At 46.3% G+C, this 24,684-nt stretch overlaps 1 protein-coding gene and 1 long non-coding RNA gene across 2 annotated transcripts in view; one reads left to right on the top strand and one right to left on the bottom strand.

The window, feature by feature from the left end:
* The window catches only part of LOC135263462 (ubiquitin-associated and SH3 domain-containing protein B-like), a 59,604-nt gene that overhangs the window by 4,572 nt on the left and 30,348 nt on the right, over positions 1-24,684 (bottom strand). The window contains exons 2-13 of the mRNA XM_064351489.1: positions 13,764-13,817; positions 12,631-12,817; positions 11,284-11,482; positions 10,010-10,179; positions 9,044-9,252; positions 6,109-6,256; positions 5,351-5,471; positions 4,847-4,969; positions 4,261-4,353; positions 3,745-3,889; positions 2,059-2,173; positions 243-344 (exon numbers count right to left, since the gene is read on the bottom strand). Of these exons, the coding sequence (XP_064207559.1) occupies positions 243-344; positions 2,059-2,173; positions 3,745-3,889; positions 4,261-4,353; positions 4,847-4,969; positions 5,351-5,471; positions 6,109-6,256; positions 9,044-9,252; positions 10,010-10,179; positions 11,284-11,482; positions 12,631-12,817; positions 13,764-13,817 (1,666 nt within the window). The remainder of the gene's footprint in view (positions 1-242; positions 345-2,058; positions 2,174-3,744; positions 3,890-4,260; positions 4,354-4,846; positions 4,970-5,350; positions 5,472-6,108; positions 6,257-9,043; positions 9,253-10,009; positions 10,180-11,283; positions 11,483-12,630; positions 12,818-13,763; positions 13,818-24,684) is intronic.
* On the top strand, positions 231-2,275 carry LOC135263463 (uncharacterized). Its single transcript, XR_010332471.1, has 2 exons — positions 231-344; positions 2,059-2,275. It is a non-coding gene; the product is annotated as an uncharacterized LOC135263463 (long non-coding RNA).

Below are 24,684 nucleotides of genomic sequence, written 5' to 3'. Positions count from 1 at the left end.
ATTGTTGTTTCGTTATTATTATTGTTGTTGTCAACAATAACGATAAAAGGAAGAATATGAAGTATAATCATCATCATCATCATCCTCTTCTTCCTCTTCTATGTATTATTTTTTTTTTATTGAATTAATTAATTTTTTTTATTCCCTTAGGGAAGTGGAATACACTGAAATACATTGCAAAGATGTAGAATTTAAAAAAGAAATAAAATGAAAGAGAGGAAAGAGGTGGACGGCTGACTCACCTTTCTAACCACTTGGACAAAGTCCTTGGAGTTCTGGGGCGAGAGGCCCTGCATCTGGCGTGTGCAGGCCTCCAGCGAGGAGGCGTGCGCCACGACGAGGACGTTGTTCCCTGCAGAGGAAACGAACGCGCGTACACGCAGGGGCACAGTGAGCACAGGCGTTCAGCGGCCAGGGAAACGAACGCGCGTACACGCAGGGGCACAGTGAGCACAGGCGTTCAGCGGCCAGGGAAACAAACACGCGTACACGCAGGGGCACAGTGAGCACAGGCGTTCAGCGGCCAGGGAAACGAACGCGCGTACACGCAGGGGCACAGTGAGCACAGGCATCCAGCGGCCAGGGAAACAAACACGCATACACGCAGGGGCACAGTGAGCACAGGCATCCAGCGGCCAGGGAAACGAACGCGCGTACACGCAGGGGCACAGTGAGCACAGGCGTTCAGCGGCCAGGGAAACGAACGCGCGTACACGCAGGGGCACAGTGAGCACAGGCATCCAGCAGCCAGGGAAACAAACACGCATACACGCAGGGGCACAGTGAGCACAGGCATCCAGCGGCCAGGAAACGAACCGCGTACACGCAGGGGCACAGTGAGCACAGGCATCCAGCGGCCAGGGAAACGAACGCGCGTACACGCAGGGGCACAGTGAGCACAGGCTCAGCGGCCAGGGAAACGAACGCGCGTACACGCAGGGGCACAGTGAGCACAGGCGTTCAGCGGCCAGGGAAACGAACGCGCGTACACGCAGGGGCACAGTGAGCACAGGCGTTCAGCGGCCAGGGAAACAAACACGCGTACACGCAGGGGCACAGTGAGCACAGGCGTTCAGCGGCCAGGGAAACGAACGCGCGTACACGCAGGGGCACAGTGAGCACAGGCATCCAGCGGCCAGGGAAACAAACACACGCAGGGCACAGTGAGCACAGCATCCAGCGCCAGGGAAACGAACGCGTACACGCAGGGGCACAGTGAGCACAGGCGTTCAGCGGCCAGGGAAACGAACGCTACACGCAGGGCACAGTGAGCACAGGCATCCAGCGGCCAGGGAAACAAACACGCGTACACGCAGGGGCACAGTGAGCACAGGCATCCAGCGGCCAGGGAAACGAACGCGCGTACACGCAGGGGCACAGTGAGCACAGGCGTTCAGCGGCCAGGGAAACGAACGCGCGTACACGCAGGGGCACAGTGAGCACAGGCGTTCAGCGGCCAGGGAAACGAACGCGCGTACACGCAGGGGCACAGTGAGCACAGGCGTTCAGTGGCCAGGGAAACGAACGCGCGTACACGCAGGGGCACAGTGAGCACAGGCGTTCAGTGGCCAGGGAAACGAACGCGCGTACACGCAGGGGCACAGTGAGCACAGGCATTCAGCAGCCAGGGAAACAAACACACTGCGGGCTACTGATAAACCGCTATCTCGAACAGCCGCTAACTGTCAACAAATACTTAGCGTTGCTGTCGTCAAGTTCCGTTTACTATTGTGTGAAAAATTAAACGCATATTCTGCACATTATAAAGCATATATATATATATATATATAGTGTATATGAAGTGTATATAAGCAAAATGTGTCATTCACATTCTAGACTGTCATTAAACTTAGCTTCAAACACCGTAAGGTATCCTTTATATGTAGGTTACTGTACAAAATTCCAGTAATATGGAAAATACTAATTATCTTCTTTGAAATACTAAGTCGCTTCTTTGAAATCTCTGCACATTTTTGAAAGCTTTCAACTTGTTATACATTTTACATTTGAAGAATTTCGAAAAATGAGTAGACATTTTATGGTAATTTAAAAAAGCAGGCAGCTTACTCCCTGTTTACAGTCGGTCAGAATCTCCCTGGTCACCTGAAAGCTCCTGCTAATGTAAGTGTCATAGGACTCTGACACTGCCAACTTGCTAATGGGGATGTGAGGTCTGGAAAAGAGTGAAAAAGAAAAGCAACACATAAACATCTGTTTGCAATGCCTACATATATACTGTGTCTAAACCTAAATACTACTTTATTAGGAAATCCACTTTACTAACCGATTTTGACCAATTATTGTCTGAAGATTTTCTGTTAACTAGGGATCAGTAGCACAATACTGTTTTTTTCTGACAGTTAGAAGATGAAAGAGTTGACGTTGGTGGATCTGACAGAGCTGCTGCTCCCACAGCACCTGCAGTGTCTGCTGTGGCTGGAGCTTGAACTAGTGTTGCTCAGTCAGAGACTTATTAGACGATAGAGGCTACAACATCTAGGTTAGTATAAAATATAAAGAAAATATCTCTTACTATACATATAATGATTAAGCATGAGTTTTGTGCTTTGAAAGCACAACAATTTCAATGCCAGTGTACATTAGCCGAGAAAATTGCCATTTTCTATCCTTTACATTTTCTAGCAATTTCATCACTTATCAACTCCCAGTTTAAGGTCACATCCAGGTATCTTCCACATCAACAAAATCAAAACACGCAGTTTACGTAAGAGGTCAATGGTAACATGAGCACATGAGCAGATAGAGAAACTCCCTCAACTTGCTTTACAATTATGTAAATTATGCTGAAATTTCCCTTGGAGAGTGAAGAAAAATGTATTTCTACTCAAAAAAATGGACAGAAACCCATACATAATAAGCAGTTCCCATCTCTACTGATAACTATTTCTGTCTCTTTGATCCGCTGTGAACCAGCAGTGCATCCCTGGGTAATGATGCAGAGGCTGTTAACAGCACACGTGTGTGTGTGTACAGTGTGTGTGTGTGTGTGTGTCTGTGTGTGTGTACAGTATGTATGTGTGTCTGTGTGTGTGTACAGTGTGTGTGTGTGTGTGTCTGTGTGTGTGTGTAAGTCTGTGTGTGTGTACAGTATGTGTGTGTGTCTGTGTGTGTGTACAGTGTGTGTGTGTGTGTGTAAGTCTGTGTGTGTGTACAGTATGTGTGTGTGTCTGTGTGTGTGTGTAAGTCTGTGTGTGTGTGCGTGTGTGTGTGTACAGTGTGTTGTGTGTGTGTGTGCATGTGTGTGTGTGTGGTGTTGTGGGTGTGTGTGTGGAAGTGTGTGTGCGTGTTTGTGTGTGCATGTGTGTGTGTGTATGTGTGGAAGTGTGTGTGCGTGTTTGTGTGTGCGTTTCTGTGTGTCTGTGTGTGTGTGTGTGTACACAGTATGTGTGCGTGTTTGTGTGTGTGTGTTTGTCAGTGCGTATATGTGTGTGTGTGTGTGCGCGTTTGTATGCGCATGTATGTGTGTTTGTGTGTGTGTGTGTGTGTGTTGGTCTGTGCGTATATGTGTGTGCGTATATGTGTGTGTGTGTGTGTGTGTGTGTGTGTGAGTTTGTGTGTGTGTGTGTGAGTTTGTGTGTGTGTGTGTGTATGTGTGGAAGTGTATGTGTGTGGGCGTAGATATGTGTGTGTGTGTGTACAGTATGTGTGTGTGTTCGTGTGTGAGTGTGTATGTGTGTGTGCGTGTGTCAGGACAGCGCAGGACATCATGGCTGTGCTCAGTACCTGTATGTTGTGTCCACGCTGAGGTTGGCTGCTGCCAGGTCAGCGGGGGGGATCCAGGCAGGCAAAGACGTGCCCGAAACCCACTTGGTCCATTCAAATAAGCCCGGCTCCACCTTAATTTTAATCTTCCCGTCCTGCTGGAGTCCTGAGAGAGAGGGAGAGAGAGAGAGAGAGAAAAGGGAGGGAGAGAGAGGGGAAGAGGAGAGAGAGAGAGGGAGAGGGTGAGAGGATAAGAGAGTGCAAGGATGAGAGAAGGAAGAGTCATATATTATGTATACGCATACTTAAACATGGCTGTATTTACAGTATATACTGTGTGTCTGTGTGAATGTGTGCACGCATGTGTGTGTGTGTGTGCGCACTTGTGTGTGTGTGCGTGTAAGCATGTGACAGGATTAACAGACCGGTGTGTGTGAGAGAGTGAGACAGGAGTGAGCGAGAGAAAACAGGAAATAAGGAGAGGAGCGAGCACAGGGCTGGGAGCTGAGTGCTTTGCTGCCCTGGTGGAGGCTGTACCTCTCAGGATGTTGTGAGCCGTCTGAACACAGCGGAGGGAGGGCGAGCTGTACACAAAGTCAATCACTGTGTTGCTCTCCAGCAGGGCTTCTCCTGTGATGTGCACACACACACACACACACACACACACACACACTACGCACCACCACCACACACACCAACACCCACATGACGCACACTGCACATGCCGCCTACCACGCACACACACACACACCCATCGCACGCACGACACACACGCACTACGCCGCACACCGCACACACGCACACACACAGCGCCGCCGCCGCACGCCGCCACACACACACACATAGGGAGAGGAACCAAGAAAACGGAACTTTATTTTTTTTATTTTTTTTAACCAAGTCCTGGCTATCTTCTTCACCAGAGAGTGCACAGGAGTAATTGTTACTACGAGTGTAATTGTGACTGTAACTGTTGGATGTTGACTGCGACTTCCACTGTGACTGTGACTGGCTGTGACTTATGGTAAGTGTAACTGTAACTCCGCAGTTGTTGTAAAGACTGTAATTGTGATTGTGACACTGACTGTGACCTGGCTGATGGTGACCACGACTGCACTGTGCTCACCCACGAGCCGGGCCTGCGTGGCTCCGAACACGGTGATGGGCCCGTCCTTGTCGTAGTCCCGGTAACCCCCGCTCCGCGCGGGCAGGCTGGGCGGCATGTTGAGGTTGGTGCGCATGTATCGACCTGCAGCGCCCAACACAGAGCGTGTGTGAGAATGGGGATTAGCACCAGGACAGGGAGATTCACTGAAGCAAGAAGGTGTCTGGTAAGAACCGGCATCTGGAAATATTACACAAATGCATATAGACACTGCTTCCTGCTTGCGCCAAATGCCCTGCTAATTCCTCCTCTAATCTCCTTTATCACCCCAATATGTACCTGTACCACAAATGTCAGGTGACGACAGGGCCAAGATAAATAAACAAAGACATTGGTTGTTAATGCAGCATAACATTACACTGATTAAATAAGCAGAGAAAAACATTCCCTGGAACATGGAGGTTTGGGCCAAACCTCTTCAATCTAGATTTCTGAGTGTAGTTCCTCCTAGCCCCTCCCCCTCACCTTTGGCATCAAAGCACTGGGACAGCCAGTGTTTCCCAAACACCACATCCATCCTCTCACCATGGCGACAGACAAACAAGGTCCGCTTAGGCAGCCGTGATTGGCTGTTGACCCGTAGTACCTGAGAGATTAAAATCAAGAAAGATAGATAGAAATGCATGATCTATAACTACTTTACAATATTAATAGTATTATTAGCTGTTACATTAGTCATAAAAGGACAGCCAACCAGCATTTCCTCATTCCTGCTTAGCCATTATTTTATCCCAGTGCTTCACATTAGTGACTACATGGACTACACAGTTTTTTTCAGTGAAAACTACTGATGCAATATTGTGAAAGGTTCAGCAAGTATAGAGGCTCTTCGAATGTGCCTCCTTCCACCAAGAACCCCTTGCCCATTTAAACCACGTACACTTCTGGTAGGCAGAGCTGTATCAGGCAAAGCAGGTCACTAGACAAAATTAGATCATAGCCCACAAGTAAAGATCCTTTATGAGCACAGATGTATATGTAAAGATACCATGCTGTCTTGTCCTCTGCTCTTACACTAATGTACTGTAATCAAAACTGGAATAAAATATATTACAACTATATTACAACACTTCAGAAAATATAGGCAAATACACAAATAATTTTCTTCAATATATACAGCTCTGAAATATATGTATCATTATATTTTCAAAATAAGTTCACATATTTCCAATATATTGCCGTACATACAATTTCAGTAAGGGAACCCTGTGTGACCCACAAACCTGCATGGGCTGGCACATGACATTAATGGAGGAGGGGTCCCCAGGGCTCCGATCGTCTAGGAAACGGTCGTCCAGCAGCCCGTCACACACCCCGCCCACGGCGCCCCCGGAGCCCGAGGGGGAGGCACAGCTGAGGAAGGAATGAGACCTGTTCCAAAACACGGAGGAGATCACTCAGACAGAGCACCCTCAAAACACGGAGGAGATCACTCAGACAGAGCACCCTCAAAACACGGAGGAGATCACTCAGACAGAGCACCCTCAAAACACGGAGGAGATCACTCAGACAGAGCACCCTCAAAACACGGAGGAGATCACTCAGACAGAGCACCCTCAAAACACGGAGGAGATCACTCAGACAGAGCACCCTCAAAACACGGAGGAGATCACTCAGACAGAGCACCCTCAAAACACGGAGGAGATCACTCAGACAGAGCACCCTCAAAACACGGAGGAGATCACTCAGACAGAGCACCCTCAAAACACGGAGGAGATCACTCAGACAGAGCACCCTCAAAACACGGAGGAGATCACTCAGACAGAGCACCCTCAAAACACGGAGGAGATCACTCAGACAGAGCACCCTCAAAACACGGAGGAGATCACTCAGACAGAGCACCCTCAAAACACGGAGGAGATCACTCAGACAGAGCACCCTCAAAACACGGAGGAGATCACTCAGACAGAGCACCCTCAAAACACGGAGGAGATCACTCAGACAGAGCACCCTCAAAACACGGAGGAGATCACTCAGACAGAGCACCCTCAAAACACGGAGGAGATCACTCAGACAGAGCACCCTCAAAACACGGAGGAGATCACTCAGACAGAGCACCCTCAAAACACGGAGGAGATCACTCAGACAGAGCACCCTCAAAACACGGAGGAGATCACTCAGACAGAGCACCCTCAAAACACGGAGGAGATCACTCAGACAGAGCACCCTCAAAACACGGAGGAGATCACTCAGACAGAGCACCCTCAAAACACGGAGGAGATCACTCAGACAGAGCACCCTCAAAACACGGAGGAGATCACTCAGACAGAGCACCCTCAAAACACGGAGGAGATCACTCAGACAGAGCACCCTCAAAACACGGAGGAGATCACTCAGACAGAGCACCCTCAAAACACGGAGGAGATCACTCAGACAGAGCACCCTCAAAACACGGAGGAGATCACTCAGACAGAGCACCCTCAAAACACGGAGGAGATCACTCAGACAGAGCACCCTCAAAACACGGAGGAGATCACTCAGACAGAGCACCCTCAAAACACGGAGGAGATCACTCAGACAGAGCACCCTCAAAACACGGAGGAGATCACTCAGACAGAGCACCCTCAAAACACGGAGGAGATCACTCAGACAGAGCACCCTCAAAACACGGAGGAGATCACTCAGACAGAGCACCCTCAAAACACGGAGGAGATCACTCAGACAGAGCACCCTCAAAACACGGAGGAGATCACTCAGACAGAGCACCCTCAAAACACGGAGGAGATCACTCAGACAGAGCACCCTCAAAACACGGAGGAGATCACTCAGACAGAGCACCCTCAAAACACGGAGGAGATCACTCAGACAGAGCACCCTCAAAACACGGAGGAGATCACTCAGACAGAGCACCCTCAAAACACGGAGGAGATCACTCAGACAGAGCACCCTCAAAACACGGAGGAGATCACTCAGACAGAGCACCCTCAAAACACGGAGGAGATCACTCAGACAGAGCACCCTCAAAACACGGAGGAGATCACTCAGACAGAGCACCCTCAAAACACGGAGGAGATCACTCAGACAGAGCACCCTCAAAACACGGAGGAGATCACTCAGACAGAGCACCCTCAAAACACGGAGGAGATCACTCAGACAGAGCACCCTCAAAACACGGAGGAGATCACTCAGACAGAGCACCCTCAAAACACGGAGGAGATCACTCAGACAGAGCACCCTCAAAACACGGAGGAGATCACTCAGACAGAGCACCCTCAAAACACGGAGGAGATCACTCAGACAGAGCACCCTCAAAACACGGAGGAGATCACTCAGACAGAGCACCCTCAAAACACGGAGGAGATCACTCAGACAGAGCACCCTCAAAACACGGAGGAGATCACTCAGACAGAGCACCCTCAAAACACGGAGGAGATCACTCAGACAGAGCACCCTCAAAACACGGAGGAGATCACTCAGACAGAGCACCCTCAAAACACGGAGGAGATCACTCAGACAGAGCACCTCAAACACGGAGGAGATCACTCAGACAGAGCACCCTCAAACACGGAGGAGATCACTCAGACAGAGCACCCTCAAAACACGGAGGAGATCACTCAGACAGAGCACCCTCAAAACACGGAGGAGATCACTCAGACAGAGCACCCTCAAAACACGGAGGAGATCACTCAGACAGAGCACCCTCAAAACACGGAGGAGATCACTCAGACAGAGCACCCTCAAAACACGGAGGAGATCACTCAGACAGAGCACCCTCAAAACACGGAGGAGATCACTCAGACAGAGCACCCTCAAAACACGGAGGAGATCACTCAGACAGAGCACCCTCAAAACACGGAGGAGATCACTCAGACAGAGCACCCTCAAAACACGGAGGAGATCACTCAGAGCACCCTCAAAACACGGAGGAGATCACTCAGACAGAGCACCCTCAAAACACGGAGGAGATCACTCAGACAGAGCACCCTCAAAACAATGTGTTCACCAAATACACAAATACACACAGGCACACGCACACACAGGAGACTGGTCCCAAACATGGAGGAGAGTCATTCAGACGGAGCACCCTGTTGAACTGTGTAACACAACGTGTGTAACACACTCGCATGCACGCACGCACGCACGCACTCACACACGCACACACGCCGCTCCATGCGGGGCGGGGCAGCGGCCCAGGGAGGCCGGCGTGGCCCAGCTCACCCGTGGAAGACCCAGGTGTCGCACTCGTCGGCTCGGCTGATGTAGTTCTCAGGCAGCAGGCCGGACAGCCCGGTGCTGAGGGAGGTCCCGTAAACCCAGCCCTCGCTGGTGCTGTTCTGCTCCACCGGAGACATGAAGATGAAGTCCCCCGGGACCAGCTCCAGCTCGTCCTCGTTCTGGGGAGCGTAGGGGTACATCACCCGCAGCGTCTGACAGACAGAGCCGAAGAGTCAGCCACAGCGCCACCGCCCATTAATGTGCAAACCATAAACACTACTTCTCTTTTTCCTTCACATCAACTGAAGAGCAGTCTCCCTTTTGCACAGCATCGATACTCTGGGAATTTATGTTATCAACCTGTCAGGTCAGTGGGTCAGAGTCGCTCAAATATGGCTGCCTATGGTTGCTCATTGTGCAGCTGGGTTTCTTTTCTTCCTGTTTAAATTTAAATTGGCCAAAGATTCAACTTTGGTGTCCCTGGTCTAATTCAGTCCCGAATTAGACAATCAACACCACAACAACTGGGGCAACAACTGAGCTAATTACTCTGCTTTATATTTACCCAAGTAGTATTCCTGCAGATTACAATCAATGTGAAAACAAACATTCTCTTTCACCAGTATTCAAAGAAAATGCCATCTTTCATATTGGACATTTTGGTTAGTAGCATTTCACTAAAAATTCTCAAACATTTTAAATACTTTTTCACTGTCACTAAACTCATTTTTAGCAAAATGAATGTTACGAAAATTTCACGAGGTAAAACATTCATATTCTTCTCAATGGTGGAAATACATAGGTAAAATTGTCAATAAGCTGCAGGAAAATTATACCAGGGACTCAAATGAATATGTTACCTATGAAAGTCCATTTCACATACGAAAGTTCATTCCAAAGAAAGATTTTGTTATGCAGTGCTGGCACAGATCAGATCAGATCAAATCAGAAGACATAATGTTGGGATACCTCATGATTGGCAAATCGGATGTCACGGGAGAACAGCACAGCTAGCCAATCACAGCCCATCGAGACGTCGACGCTCTTGGCCAGTTTCTCTAAGGTCGGCAGGTGATCGGGTTGGAAGTGGTAGGCCAAGGTCACATGGAGCTGTTTCTTATGTGGCTCCACATGGACATCTGAAAAAGGGAAGAGAGAGGACGATGGTTTCTTATGGTTTTTACTTGAGGAATTTCACTTTATTACAATTTTTAAATAATGCTTCCATTCACTTTTTATCGTACTTTGCCCTTTCTTTTGTTTATTGTGTCATAGTAAATGACAGAACCTGTGGCCTGAAAGGGGCTCCACAATTATTGGCTGGACCGCAACAGCGAGGCCAGCCCTAAAAACGCGAATGTCTGTGACTGAGTGACTGAGTGAGTGATGAAGTTACACCATTGGTCGGCCATAAAGTACACCATTGGTCTGAAGTGTAGAGATTAACACCGCTATTTGAAGTCAAGGGCGCAGTGTTTGCAAGTTAAGTTGGTTAGGTGCCGACGCCATTAATGCAACGACCGTGTTTACTTGAGTACTATTATTATTATTATTATTATTTCTAATACCGCTGCTTTTAAACAAACTCAAAGTTTTAGTGTCACTTCATGAGCTAGTAAAATATACAGTAATTCAGTTGAATTTGCATTTGATGTTTATGGGGAAACTACATACAGTAGTGTTCTTGGACACTGGAGAAAAAAGCAGAATTTCTAGGACACAGCATATTTTTGCAGTATGTTTCTCAAAATACACGGGACTTTTAATTGAACGTGACTGCTGTTATACTGCAGTAAAGTGCTGGGTCATATCTAATAGACCAGTAGTCACAGAAAATATTCAGTTGCTTTTTTGCCATGTAACAGTACATAGCAATGCATGCAAGCTTTTTACAACATGCGTTACTGTGTGGGCCATACACAGGGATTTAAGTAGTAACTTACTAGAGTAAGAGAGTTTCCTCAAAAAGGACAGAAAAACAGTCACTCCAAAGTCATTTTCTCATGATTACTAGAGAGTAAAATGTTCAATGTTATATCAACTCTGACAGAAAATATTGTACTATGACAGAGTACATACGGTCCCCAATCGACTCACATAAACTTTTTGAACATTTTACTCTCTAAGAGCTGTTATATCATTGTATACGTAGAGAAGGTGAGCGCTGACAGTAGCTCAGTTCTGCCTGGGAGTGTCACCGTGTGCAGAGTTCCCAGCATCCCCCACTGCACCTGTTTCCCCACCTGCTTTAGCAGCGGCCTCCGTGGAGAAGTCCGCAGCGAAGGTCTTGAGCACCTCGGCCACCTGCTCCTCCACGAACAGGCCAATGAAGTTGGAGGAGGTGTAGAGCTCCAGGGGCAGGGGGCTGGGGAATCGGCCTCTCCACTGCCCCACCGTGGCCTGCAGTGCCTCACACAGAGCCTCGACTTTACCGTCCGCACACTGGGGGAGAGACGGCACGGGCGTGCGGTGTGAGGGGCAGCACAGCCAGAGATACAGCACAGTCTTACACTAACATATGCCTATACTACAGGCTCCCATACTGAAATATACTAACACAGTCTTACACTAACATATGCCTACACTACAGGCTCCCATACTGAAATATACTAACACAGTCTTACACTAACATATGCCTACACTACAGGCTCCCATACTGAAATATACTAACACAGTCTTACACTAACATATGCCTACACTACAGGCTCACACACTGAGATACAGCACAGTCTTACACTAACATATGCCTACACTTTCAGGGCTCACCCTGAGATACAGCACAGTCTTACACTACTATGCCTACCTACAGCTCCCATACTGAGACACAGCAGCACATAATTAATGTAACTCAGGACACTGGAGAATCAGCCTCTTTCACTAACTACCTGCACTGCAGGCTCACACAGAGCCGTCTACTACTTCCACCGGCTCCCATACTGAGAACAGCACGAGTCTCAACATGTGACACTACAGGCTCCATGAGATACAGCACAGTCTTACACTAACATATCCTACACTACAGGCTCGCACACGAGATACAGCACAGTCTTACACTAACATATGCCTACACTACAGGCTCACACCAGTACGAGCACTACACCAGCACAAGTCTTACACTAACATATGCCTACACTACAGGCTCCCATACTGAGACACAGCACAGTCTTACACTAACATATGCCTACACTACAGGCTCACACACTGAGATACAGCACAGTCTTACACTAACATATGCCTACACTACAGGCTCGCACACCGAGATACAGCACAGTCTTACACTAACATATGCCTACACTACAGGCTCACACACCGAGATACAGCACAGTCTTACAAGCCTACAGCACAACCGGAGACACAGTACAGTCTTACACTAACATATGCCTACACTACAGGCTCACACACTGAGATTCAGCACAGTCTTGCAGCCTACAGCACAACCAGAGATATATTACAGTCTTACAAGCCTACAGCACAACCAGAGATACTGGTAGAGAGCTACACTACAGTTTCACACGCGGAGATACAGCACATTCTGATTCTGATACCTACAGTACAATTTTACATACGAAGATACAGCACACTGGGCTCACCATGAAGAACTGGCAGAGAGTGATGTGGGGGAAGATGTTGTGGGCCTTGTTCTTGCCGCAGGTGAGGCGGGACTGCTGCCAGAAGTGAGACAGCTGGTGCAGCAGGGGTCCGCTGGGCCGCAGGTACAGCACGTACTCCCTGGGCAGGGGGTCGTCCAGGAAGGGGTCGTCCACATGGGAGAACAGCCTTGGGACGGGGAGACAAAGGTAAGCCGGGACACTCAGGAAGGGGAAACAATTCACTGAGACACCGCAGCACACCTCTGCTCCTCCAGGTACTGGAAGGACTAATCGAAATGTTATGGACACACCTGCTGAAGGACTGATTTCCCACATGGCTGCTGCACTTACTCACTCTTGCCAGAAGGTGGCATCAGTAGGTAACTACACTGGCAAACAAGTGGCACACTTACTAATATGAACCTTTGTGTGTGTGTGCATGTGTGTGCGTGTGTGTGTGTGTTTATATACACATTTGTGCGTGCTTATGTCTGCGTATGTGTATCTGGGCGGTATGGTAGGAGTATGCCATAATAAAATCTCAGATGACAGACAAGCACGCACACAGAGGCGCCATAAGTGGACAGGGACCATCAAAGAAATATAAAATAGTATTTTCTGGGGTGGTGGGGCCCAATGTGATGGTGACGTCCCTGCATACACGCACAGTGACACTGCAGTCTTTCCCTCTAATGTCTTACATTTTACATATTCAATGTCCAGAAGGGGGCAGCAGACACCCAATAACAGTTGGCTTGGCTTACGTGCCTGTTGAGCTTCTGTTATGAGCAGTAGTTATCTTCTTGGGCAGATGCACACAGGCTTGGTAAAAGATATGCCTACAACTATAATGAACAGAGTTGCAGTACATTCGTGTGTGTGTGTGTGTGTGTGTGCATGCGTGTGTTTGCGTGAGTGTGTGTGCATGCGAGTGTTTGTGTGTGTGTGTGTGTGTGTGCGTGTGTGTGTGTGTGTGTGCGTGTGTGTGTGTGTGTGTGCGTGTGTTTGCGTGAGTGTGTGTGCATGCGAGTGTTTGTGTGTGTGTGTGTGTGCGTGTGTGTGTGTTTGCGTGAGTGTATGTGCATGCGAGTGTGTGTGTGTGTGTGTATGCGTATTTGTATTAAAAAACTCACCAGTCACAGGCAGCCTGCACACTTCTCCCTCCGGTGGACACCAATGCTTTCAATCTGCATTAGAGAGAAATGGGGACAAGGGCGGGCTTTATTAGATACGATTACATAAGGAAAACGAACTTTACTACTGAAATCAACAGAACAGAAAACAAAAACAGGAACCCCAGTAAAGAATAATGACATATTTCATGAAGCACAGGCCTGAAAATGTGGCTAGCACACGACTGCTAATGCAGCAGGGCCAGAATTATGCTCAGGCACCAACCTGTGCTAGAGTCTGTGTAAGTAGCTGATCGTAGCCACCTCAGGCAGAGTTACTGAATCACACATTCAATTGTCTCTGACCACAGTGTGTTACCTGTAAGCTCAGGGAGACCTGACGTCTCATCATTACAACAGGAGGGTCCAGCCTGTCTGAGATACACTGTCTGTCTAACGTCCACACTCACAGGCAATTTCCACAGGCTTGGAAGAACAGAGACTGCATAGTCATATTATATTTGAGATAACAGTAATCTCACAGACTGCCTCTGCAGATGGCACACAACCTGTTCTGGTTCTGCACAGTCCACCAGGTCCGTGAAATTTCTGTCACATCACGACGATTCTGCCCTACTGCAGTCGCAAAACTATCAGGAGGCTCTGAGAACCATCACTAGAGCCAGCCTGAAATCGCACATGCTAAGCCAGAGCTATTCAACTGGGGGCCCAGGGGCCAAATGCAGCTCACTAAGAACATATCTTCTGCCCTTTCAGCAGTGAGAAGAACAGAAAGGACTGATCATTCAGATACCTTAAAATTGCGACTATGCCCATGTCTGCACATGCAAAGAGTCAGCATACCTCCCGCTTCTAACCAAGAATACAAATACATACTGTGTACATGCAGGCCTATTCTTTAGTTTCTTACTATTTATTTGAACAATAAAAAAGAACAAAAAAACTAAAACAAAGAAAAGATATAGTAAGCAGTATATAGTGCTTGGAGAGGCACAAACCCCCTAAGGGGCTTATTCCTGGCCTCTATCTAAATAGAAAGAAACATTGTTCACAATATTACATCAAAACAAAAGATAGTAGTCCCATTTTTATTTCTACATTGCTTATAGTACACAGACCCTATCTGGCCAGTACACACGATTTAATAGTTGAAGAACCATGTGATACACGGAAACAGAATTTTGGCAGGTGAACATCGGCTGGGGCCACACAGGTTATATTAGGTACAATGGTGCAGTTCCAGTTTATGTTTGACTAGCGAAATTTGTGACATTTGCGGTAGTTACTCTCAAGCCAATGCAGAAGTAAATCTTTTTTTAGAGCCCTGCGTTCATGGTGATGGTTAACTCGCACCCGCGTCTGAGTGACCGCGCGCAGCCTCAAGGCCTGTCACACTTTCGCCCCCTCGGTCCATTTCCCATAATGCCCGGGGACAGTGCACACAGACATTGCTGGGAGGAGTGTCTTGAGAGAATGCAACCTATGAAATGTGACCCCTTCCCCGATACCACATGGACCCTCACCGCCTCTGCTCGGAAGCACCTCCCGCATGCTTCAGAACAGAAACGCAGCGGCTCCAGCCATTTCAACAGAGCCTGGCTGCCACAGGAGGCCGTGGAGCACGGAAAGTAAAACATCAAAGGTTCTCTGGCTAATGATGCTCTGGACAGCTGCGACACAGTGCACCACGGTCATTCTCCCTCTCTCTCTCTCTCTCTCTCTCTCCTCTCTCTCTCTATCTATCTTTCTTTCTCCCCGTCATGCCATTTTTAAGTTCTCTTGCTTAATTTATTTTTCTCTATTTCTTTTATCTTTTTTTAATCACTCTCCTTCTCTCCCCCCCCCACAAACCCCTCCCAACCCCCCCCCCCCACCTGCAATCTCACATGTATTTCAGATTTAAACACAATTGCAGCTCTGGTTTCACGGGCTTTCATTTACAGAAAGTGTTAATATATTACCCTCAGCTGCTTTGCATGGACTCACATGAACACACAGCAGGTTATATTAGCAGCAGTGTGGTTCTGCGCTCAACCAGCATAAAGACGCATGAAAACCAATGAGCAGATGAGCAGTGTTTCTGTGGGAAAACAGTGCTGTAAACAGATAATGTGTGCAATACCAGCAGTTGCTTAATATTCCTTAAATAGAGTATTAGGATTCCGGAAGAATTAAATTGCGTAAAATCTGCCAATGCATGCAGACACACTGGACATTGAGAGCTTAAAGATTCAAGAACGCTTGATGACAAGAGCAGGCTGTTCGGCCCATCTGGTTTCGTCATTTGCGTTACGGTCCCCAAAATTCCAGCGAAAAGAAAGCATGCGAGCCGAGACTAGAACCAAAATGGAGGAGATGACCTACAGAGCACTGCGTTTGACGGCGCTCGTGCAGTGCGTGAGTGTGTGTGCGAGTGTGCATGACCCCATTAAGCAGTGTGAGTGAGAGGCCCTGCTGCCAGGCAGAGCTACTAGCTAACCCATATTAGAGCAGCCTGGGGCCGCAGGCACGCTGGTCTCCCCGGAGCAGGCAGGTCCGCCTCTATCTGACCCGCCCACACGCGGCGGAGAGCCCCCTGCAGCGCAGACGCTGGTCTGCTTTACTTTCGGGGCCACCTTCAACCGAAAAATAGCTACCCTCCCCACTGCCCTTTGAAAAATTAACATTTTACATTCACATTGAAGGCCTTCAACGGGCACTCTCATCCAGAAAGACACAGCTAACATTCTTTGCATACAACTCATTTAAACAGCCGGACATTTGCTGAAGCAATTCGGGTTAAAGAGATTGCTCAAAGGCAAAACTGCAGTGCCCGCACCTGGGAATCAAACCTGCAACCTCAGAGTTACAAAACACAGTTCCCTAACCACTTTACTGCACTGCCGTAAGACACTCAAAAGCCCAGCTTCAATCGGTGAGGCACAGAGACGTGCTGTCTGAGGATGACATTCAGACCGTCTGCACAGGATGGGAACTCAGAGGTAGGACAGATACAGGACAGGAGCTTGGTGTCCCCACTGGATTTGATCACTGGGCGATCACCCATGCATCCAGGCACAGGACCACAAGCATGCGAGAGTTTCCCCTGCCAGGCTTCAGAGTGACTAATGCTTGCTCTTTTCTGGTTGTGAGCTCTGCTTGACTGGGTGACTGAAAAAAAACACAAAAACATCTTTAATCTCTCAGGCGCAGTTCTAATCTTTAAATACATTTCTCTCTGGTTCTACTGCTCTGAGCGAACAGGACCCTGAGACACACTTCCTTTTCAGAGTACAGATCACCGCCCACACACACACACAGAAATACATGCACACAGACACACATCCACACACACAAGCACACACACACACACACACACACACACACACACAGAAATGCATGCACGTATATAGACACGCATCCATACAGATACACGCACGCACATACTCATTCTTAGTGTACTTAGCCACAGACTGAAAAAGATTATGCTTAATGAGGCCACTGAATACGATGAGAAAATTCAATTTCTAACTTTCTCAAGTACAAATCAGCCAGCCGTTCAAACTGAATGTGCATTTACACGAATTACTGAAATACTTTTGTGCTCCTCACACAATTGTGAGAAAGACTTGGGGTCGCTCCTCGACAGCTTATGAAGAGTAACAGGGAACGGCATCCCTGACCAGGCCCAGTTTGTGACCTGCTCTTGACAAGCACGCAAAAACTGCATGTAGGCCTACACACGACAGCCATGAAATGTTCTCCCCTCTTAGGACAGGACCCCACAGCTGGAGCACAGAGCAGGTGAACTCTTTGATGGGTCAGTGTGTCTTTATTTTTAAACTCATTTATTTAACAATGTGATGATACAGAAAAAAAAACCCTATGTAGTACAACATCAGTGCGAGTAGTTCAATAAAGCCTGCTACCATCTTAAAGATTTAGCACAACCATTATAAAAAATAAAAATAAAAAAAATTTAAAAAAACCGATTTACAACAATGTCTGCAGGATACTAATCGAAGAGTCACAGAATACAATGGTTCTGCAATAAAGGCGGTGAGTACACAATGAGGGCAAGCTGTCAGCCGCCTGAGGTCACCGTGCTCCTCCAGGACAGCTCTGACATACGACTCGACGCTTGTTTAGATACTGACGAAGGGCCACGGAGCACCTGAGACCGCGAGGAATGTGAACCGAACACGCCGGGCTCCATACGGCCCTCTCCGCTCATTAGTCACACGCGTCCTACAGGATTTCACCCCGCTCAGAGCCGGATTCCAGTGAGAGGGGCCTTTCATACGCGTCTGGCCTGGTGTGTCCCCAGCGTGGACTGATATGCAGACCTTCAGACAGGAAGTTCCTCCAGAGGGGAAATAATTGGGTTCATGTGCTCATGTGCTCGAGTGTGTGTGTGTGCGCGTGTGCGTGTGTGTGAGTGAGCATGCCTGCGAATGTTTGTGTGTGTGTGCATGTGTTTGAGCGCATGTGTTGGATTGTGTGAGTGCCCTTTGGTATGTAAGTATGTGGCCTCTACTTGTGTGTGAGAGTATGAGTGTGCTTGCATGCTCTTGAGAAAATACATGTGTGTGCATGTGCATCTGCACATGTGCCCTGCATGTAAGTGTGTGTGTGTGTGTGTGTGTGTGTGTGTGTGTGTGTGCGCACGAGTGCCTTCAGAGCAACTTCCTCCACTGTTTTCTTGTTTTTCCAATCCCCTTCCACAGTAAGAATACAGCCCAATTCCCAGCCTTCCAAACCCAATCCATTCACCAGTCCAGCTACGGCAGCCCTGGTATCGACGGGCCCTGGAGCACGCTCAGTGCGCCCCGTCCCGGAGCAGCGCTGTCCCCCGCGTCACCTCGCCGAACCCCGGAGGGGAGGCGGGCGAAGGGTTAACCTGCCGGGGCCACGTGCAGTCAGTTCATCATTCTGAGCCAACAGCCAGCGGCTCCCACAGCAAGGCCATTGTGACACGCGCTCTCTGGGCCTTCCCACACAGCCGAGGAGGGGAAGCTCAGCTGTGCGGGTCAGCGTACGTGGCAGCGACCTTCCGCAGAAAACAAAGGCCCCGGGGCAAGAATCCCACAAATAAAAATATTAATGAGAGGAAGAAAAAAAGAAGAAGAAGAAGATGAAAAAGAAGGCGTAATGTGGCAAATATTCTGTGTACTACACAAATAGATTCAGCCTGATGTGAATTAGGCTAAGTTTAGCACTTTTCTCATACAGAAGGCCTCATGCAGAATAAAAACTAGCTACATAATTACAATCAACACAACGATACCATTAGATTCACAATTAAGCAGCTATTCATTACCTTGTACGCAAAAAATAAATGCTTATAAATCAACAGTTTGCAGCAGCAGCGCAGTGTTAAATCTCCATGCGCTGTACAAACATAACACAGCCTGAATACTGAGGTACTAAGGCAGCACAGGCTTGTTCAGCCATAATCTCCCTTCGATCGATGAGACCGTAGTCAATACGGCAGACAGATGCGCGGATGGATGGAGGGAGAGTGGGAAAGAAAGAAGAGCACTTCCTGTGTCCTCTAACTGTGAGCTACATCTCCCCTCGTCCACCTGGGAATGGAGAAATCTCTTCCTGAACCCCCCATAGCCTTATTAGCATAGGCCTGATAATTCTGTGTGAAGTGTTCTGAGTCACAAAGAAGTAGGTCATTCCTCATGTGATCTTTTATTTATATATATTTTGCAGTTAGCCAGATAGCTGCAAAAAAAGTAGGTTTTGAGGTTCTCTGACGATCGTACGTAATCCACACACACACACACACACACACACACACACAAAGACTCTGACTTTTCACATGCAGTAGCTGTGGTTAAATACTGGCTGTGGCTGAATACTATTATGTGCTTTACCCAGAAGCGAGGGTTACTTTGTTTCAGAATGATGATCTTTGATTATTTGAGAAAGCATACAACCTCAAAGAGAGGACATCTGAAGCAGAATTTTGAGGATCCCGCATTGTCAGGCTACACACACAGCTTGTCCGCACGGATCAAAAGCGGGGGAAAACTCTCCTGGTTTGGTTTGGAAGGCTTGGTTTTAAGAACGGCCATCGTCAGATGGTCAGACAAGCACAGCAGGTCAGACAAGCACTGAAAAGCTACATTTGACTGAGAAGGCAATTTTACATCCAGGAGTATGCTACTGCGTGGCCAAAGTACCAGTCTGTTATTTCATTGTTTTTTTCAGCCTTATAATGCATTAAAAGCAAAAAAAAAACATAAAGCATATCTGTGTAAGGTGGAAAACTTGGCAGCTTAAATAAACAAAGAACCTGACTTTCCCAAGAACCTGAAATGTCCATATGTTGATATATCTAGTCAAAAATAGAAATATTTCACAGCACAAAAGCAATAATGCTTTTTCACGTTGCACATGTATGTCCTGCTAAGAGTGTGTGTGTGTGTGTGTGTGTGTGTGTTAGTGAGAACCCTGCACATGTTGCAACAGGAGTTCCCCTTCAGCAGTGCTATCTGCGTTACAGAAAACCATACTTTGAGCCTATCAGCTGGGGAGAGTGCGTAAGTGCGGTCTGTCCTCCCACATCTCACTCAGACACACACACACACACACACACTCACCCACAGTCACAAACGCTTGCACACACACACACACACACACACACACAGTCACAAACTCATGCACAGACACAGACACACATACACACACACAGTCACAAACTATCACACACACACACACACACAAACACACACACACACACACACACACACACACACTCACCGACACACACACACTAACAAACTCATGCAGACATACACAGTCACAACTCCCACGCACACACACTGTCACAAACTCACACACACACACTTACATACAGACAAGCACAAATGCATGCATGCATACATAAAAGGATGCCCACACAAACAAAAATACTCACACACACACATACACACAAACATTTACACATGTGCAAGCACACCCACACACAAACACACACACACACACACACACACACACACACACCAGAAGCCATGAGAAGACAGCCTGCAGAAGTGGGAAACGTTTGGCTGTAAACAGAGAGGTTTTAGTGCAAACACATAAACATGAAGCAAACAAAAATGGCCACCACCATGCTCCTCCATTCTGCCGGGTGCAAGTAGAAAACATATGTCTATATATGGACAGAGACCGCCGCTGAACCTCAATATTAGAGCCCGACCGATGCCAGATTTTTGGGTCCGATGCCGATCCCGATTTTGTCCTAGCCCACCGATTACCGATGTTTTGACCGATATTTTGTCAAAAAAATTTTTTTTGTCAATTTGAAAAACTTATGTTTTATTAAAGTTTCTATATTTAAGAACATTTAACTTATAAGCAAACAAATAAAAATAGAAATAAACACACAAAGAACTTTTTAGATAAAAAAAGTAAAAGATGATATTAAATTAAATATATATATTAACACCATATTTTAAGTGTGTGAAATCAAAATAACTCCACACCTTGCTTTTACTCCTTTCTTTTCCAGCCATCTATAAAAAATTAATTTTAAAAAAGTCAGTTTTCCAGTTTCAAACATGTATTTTTATGAATATTATTATTGTTGTTGTTTTTGTTATTAATTTGTTATTATTTCTTAATATCTATTCTCAGTACATTAATTATATTTTCTTATTTTATTCCTACTACGTGATCTCAAAGAGTAAGACTATCTAGCGAGCTTCCCTGTCCGTAAGAATTTGGTGGTGAAAATAACTACAATGCGCTCTGATCTGATTAGATGACACACTCGCTCGCAATAACGCATTAGCTATTGACACAGCCTCATTATTTCTTATTATATATTCTCAGTAAGTTAAATGAATTATATTTTCTTATTTTATTTCTACTAGCCTACATGATCTCAAAGAGTAAGACATTATCTAGCGGAGCCAAAGAGTGAATCAAGTGTAACGTTAGATGAAATTAAATTGACTGGATGAAATACGTGAAAAAAACTACAATGCGCTTTCGTGCAGGTCACCCGCGCTAACTGTTGGTTGATTCACTTCTCCAACAGCAATCCTTCTCTCATGTTATCACGACAAAGCTAGATAACATGGCTTAAAATGATCCACGTTAAAAGTGTTTTATCGGCGTTTTTACTGTCTGGTTAGCTTGCTACGATGACGCGTGACTAGATGACACACTCGCTTGCAATAACGCGTTGGCTATTGACACAGCATCATATAGTAGCTAATATCATTATCTCAGATTTAAAAAAACAAATGTGTGATGCATTCAATCACCATTTTTTTTGGCTGGTTATTTATTTGAGAATACAGCGATGTCCTCTGGAAATGTAGATCATACGCTGCTTATGTGCTCACTGCCACTTCATAAAGGCTTGCTAGCCAGCTAGCTTGCTAAAGTGAACCAAACAGACAAGTACAGATAAATAATCATTGTTTTTTTGTTTATTATACTTATTAAAATATCGGGACACATCGGTGGCATAACTTCCGATCCTGATGTCGTCAAAAAAGTCAAATAATGGCCGATATATCGGCCAGGCCGGTCAGGCTCTACTCAATATAAAAACTGCCTTCCTGGCCCATTGCTGGCACAACTGCAGGGCCTTGCTTGCATTTCTTCTTTCTCATGTCTTGAATAATTAATTTGTGTTACAGTTTGTGAGCCATGTTGTATCAAGCAACACAGCAATAAGATCAAGATGTTCTGAATTTTATCTAGTGGGCTAGCAACTTATGTTTAGAATAGCTCACATTCCATTTGCAAACCTCTTACAGCCCAACCAGCTAAAAGCACTAAGATCATCCAGCACAGATGCACCTAGGTTATATATCCCATTGATGTAAGCATGTTATTTTACTTTCAATGGATATTTATATCCTTGACAAATTATCCCTACTCCATTTTAACAGCATTGATATTCACTATGGTTGACGATCGCTAAAACATCTAGAACATCATGAACAGCAAATGGGCACTCACAGAACGCCTGACATGTGAATTTACTAAACCCATTAACTGTAGGCCTACTCATGTATGATGTGAAAATGCTACAATACAATCCATGGCATTGTACAGTGCAATGGAGGCCAAGGAAGCATGCACACACACACACGTGTGTTCAGTTAAGTGCTGACAAAGTGCTCGTATCTGTGAACACTCCAACACAAGGATACTCAAATCTGGCACTCGAGGCCAGAAGTACCGCTGGTTTTCATTCTTCTACCTAATCGGGGATTATATAAAGTTTATTTAAGCCCAGGACACCAGGTGAGTGAAATCCGGGCGAGTCAGAGAATCTAATCAGACTATTATCTACCAGGCGGAAAAGGAAATCAACAACGCTACTGCCCTTGTGAGTCACATTTGAGTATTTAGGCTCAAACACGTATGTGGTTCTATCCATCCCTGTGTAGGTGTGTAAAATCACACACATAGAATAACATATCAGCCATACAGAAGGGGCTAGGGTACCGAAATATGCTGAAGGAAATCCCAGAATGCAACACAGCTGACAGAACTGCAATAGTGCTCCAGTCATCTCTTAGCATAGCCGCTGTACTTCAGATGTGGCGCACAAGAGCCGTTTCAGGACTGTGCTAACTTCTGCTCTTAATTGTTCAAAGAACTCAACTGTTTAAAACTATGAGTTAACAGCTGTAGGTAGGATGCGTATCCTTGGCATGAAAGTTCGAGCCAACCAGCACTGGTAATGCGGCTGTTTGGAAAACTACCCATGTTGTATGTAATTGTTTTTAACTATCGACATTCTTTGTTATTACTCTGCATCACTGATGTGTTATTGTATAATTTTTGCAGGTGTATCACTGATGTGTTTTATTGTATAATTTGTGTATGTGTACCAATTATGTGTATTATTGTGTAATTTTTTGCTGGTGTATCACTGATGTGTTTTATTGTATAATTTTTGTATGTGTATCAATGACGTGTGTTACTGTGTAATTGTATTTACTCACTGTGCTGCAACTTTCAGTCAGTTTAGTTCTACTCCAGCGACCAGATAGATTTTTTTGTGTGTGCTTTAAAGTTAGGGTAACATTATTCACTGTTACGGGTTTTTTGTTTCTTACGCGTCTAGTCATACCGTACCCATGACAACGCCTCTGCCCATGGCTCTGGGTCACACTGTTCAGCCACAGCAGAGTCAGCATTAAATGCAGAGATGTCTCATTATGTAACCACAAAGGTTTCCACTATTATATGAAAGTAGCAGCAATATGAAGCACTCTCTAGCTCACCGTTCGCGACCTATTTTTACACCTGGTCTATTAAAGTCATAATGAATGGTGGAACCCCCCTACACACACCACCCTTGGGATGGGTACAAAAAGACAACCGGACAGCAGGGTGCTTCTGACCTCATTTTCACACTTAAGGTGTGAAAACAGAACAACGGTGTCAGTGTGCGTACATGCGTGCGTCTGTGTGTGACCGAGACAGACCAACCAAATAAAGGATTTGAAGAACAAGAATTAAATATCATATTACATATCATATCATATCATATTTTTAATTCTCTACAGATAATTGGTGATGGAATTAAAACAATCTTGTGAAGATTGCAAAGCATCCTGTGTTGTCAAAATGAGACCAATTTTTTTTTTAGATCTCAGACAGCTGTGCTCTGTTGGTGACCAGTTTTCTAGGGAAAACACCAGGACTGGAAATATGAAAATACTTCATACGGTTGGGCCGTAAAAAGAGAGAAACAAGCCTTCTGCTACATGGACAGATATCACGGATATCACAGTTCTGAGAGACTCTGTCTCTCCCCTCTCATTGGTTCCTTACGTGAAACTCATTCAGATTACATTCAGTCTCTGCATTATCAATGCAACCTCAGCATCAATAAAATGGAACATTTACTAAACAAACATTTTCAAAATTTGACTGTTTGCACAGCAAGATTTGC

The sequence above is a fragment of the Anguilla rostrata genome, chromosome 9, assembly GCF_018555375.3.
Source record: "Anguilla rostrata isolate EN2019 chromosome 9, ASM1855537v3, whole genome shotgun sequence".
Lineage (NCBI taxonomy): Eukaryota > Metazoa > Chordata > Actinopteri > Anguilliformes > Anguillidae > Anguilla > Anguilla rostrata.
Note: the sequence above shows the minus strand (reverse complement) of the source record. Positions and strands in the feature narration are given on the sequence as shown.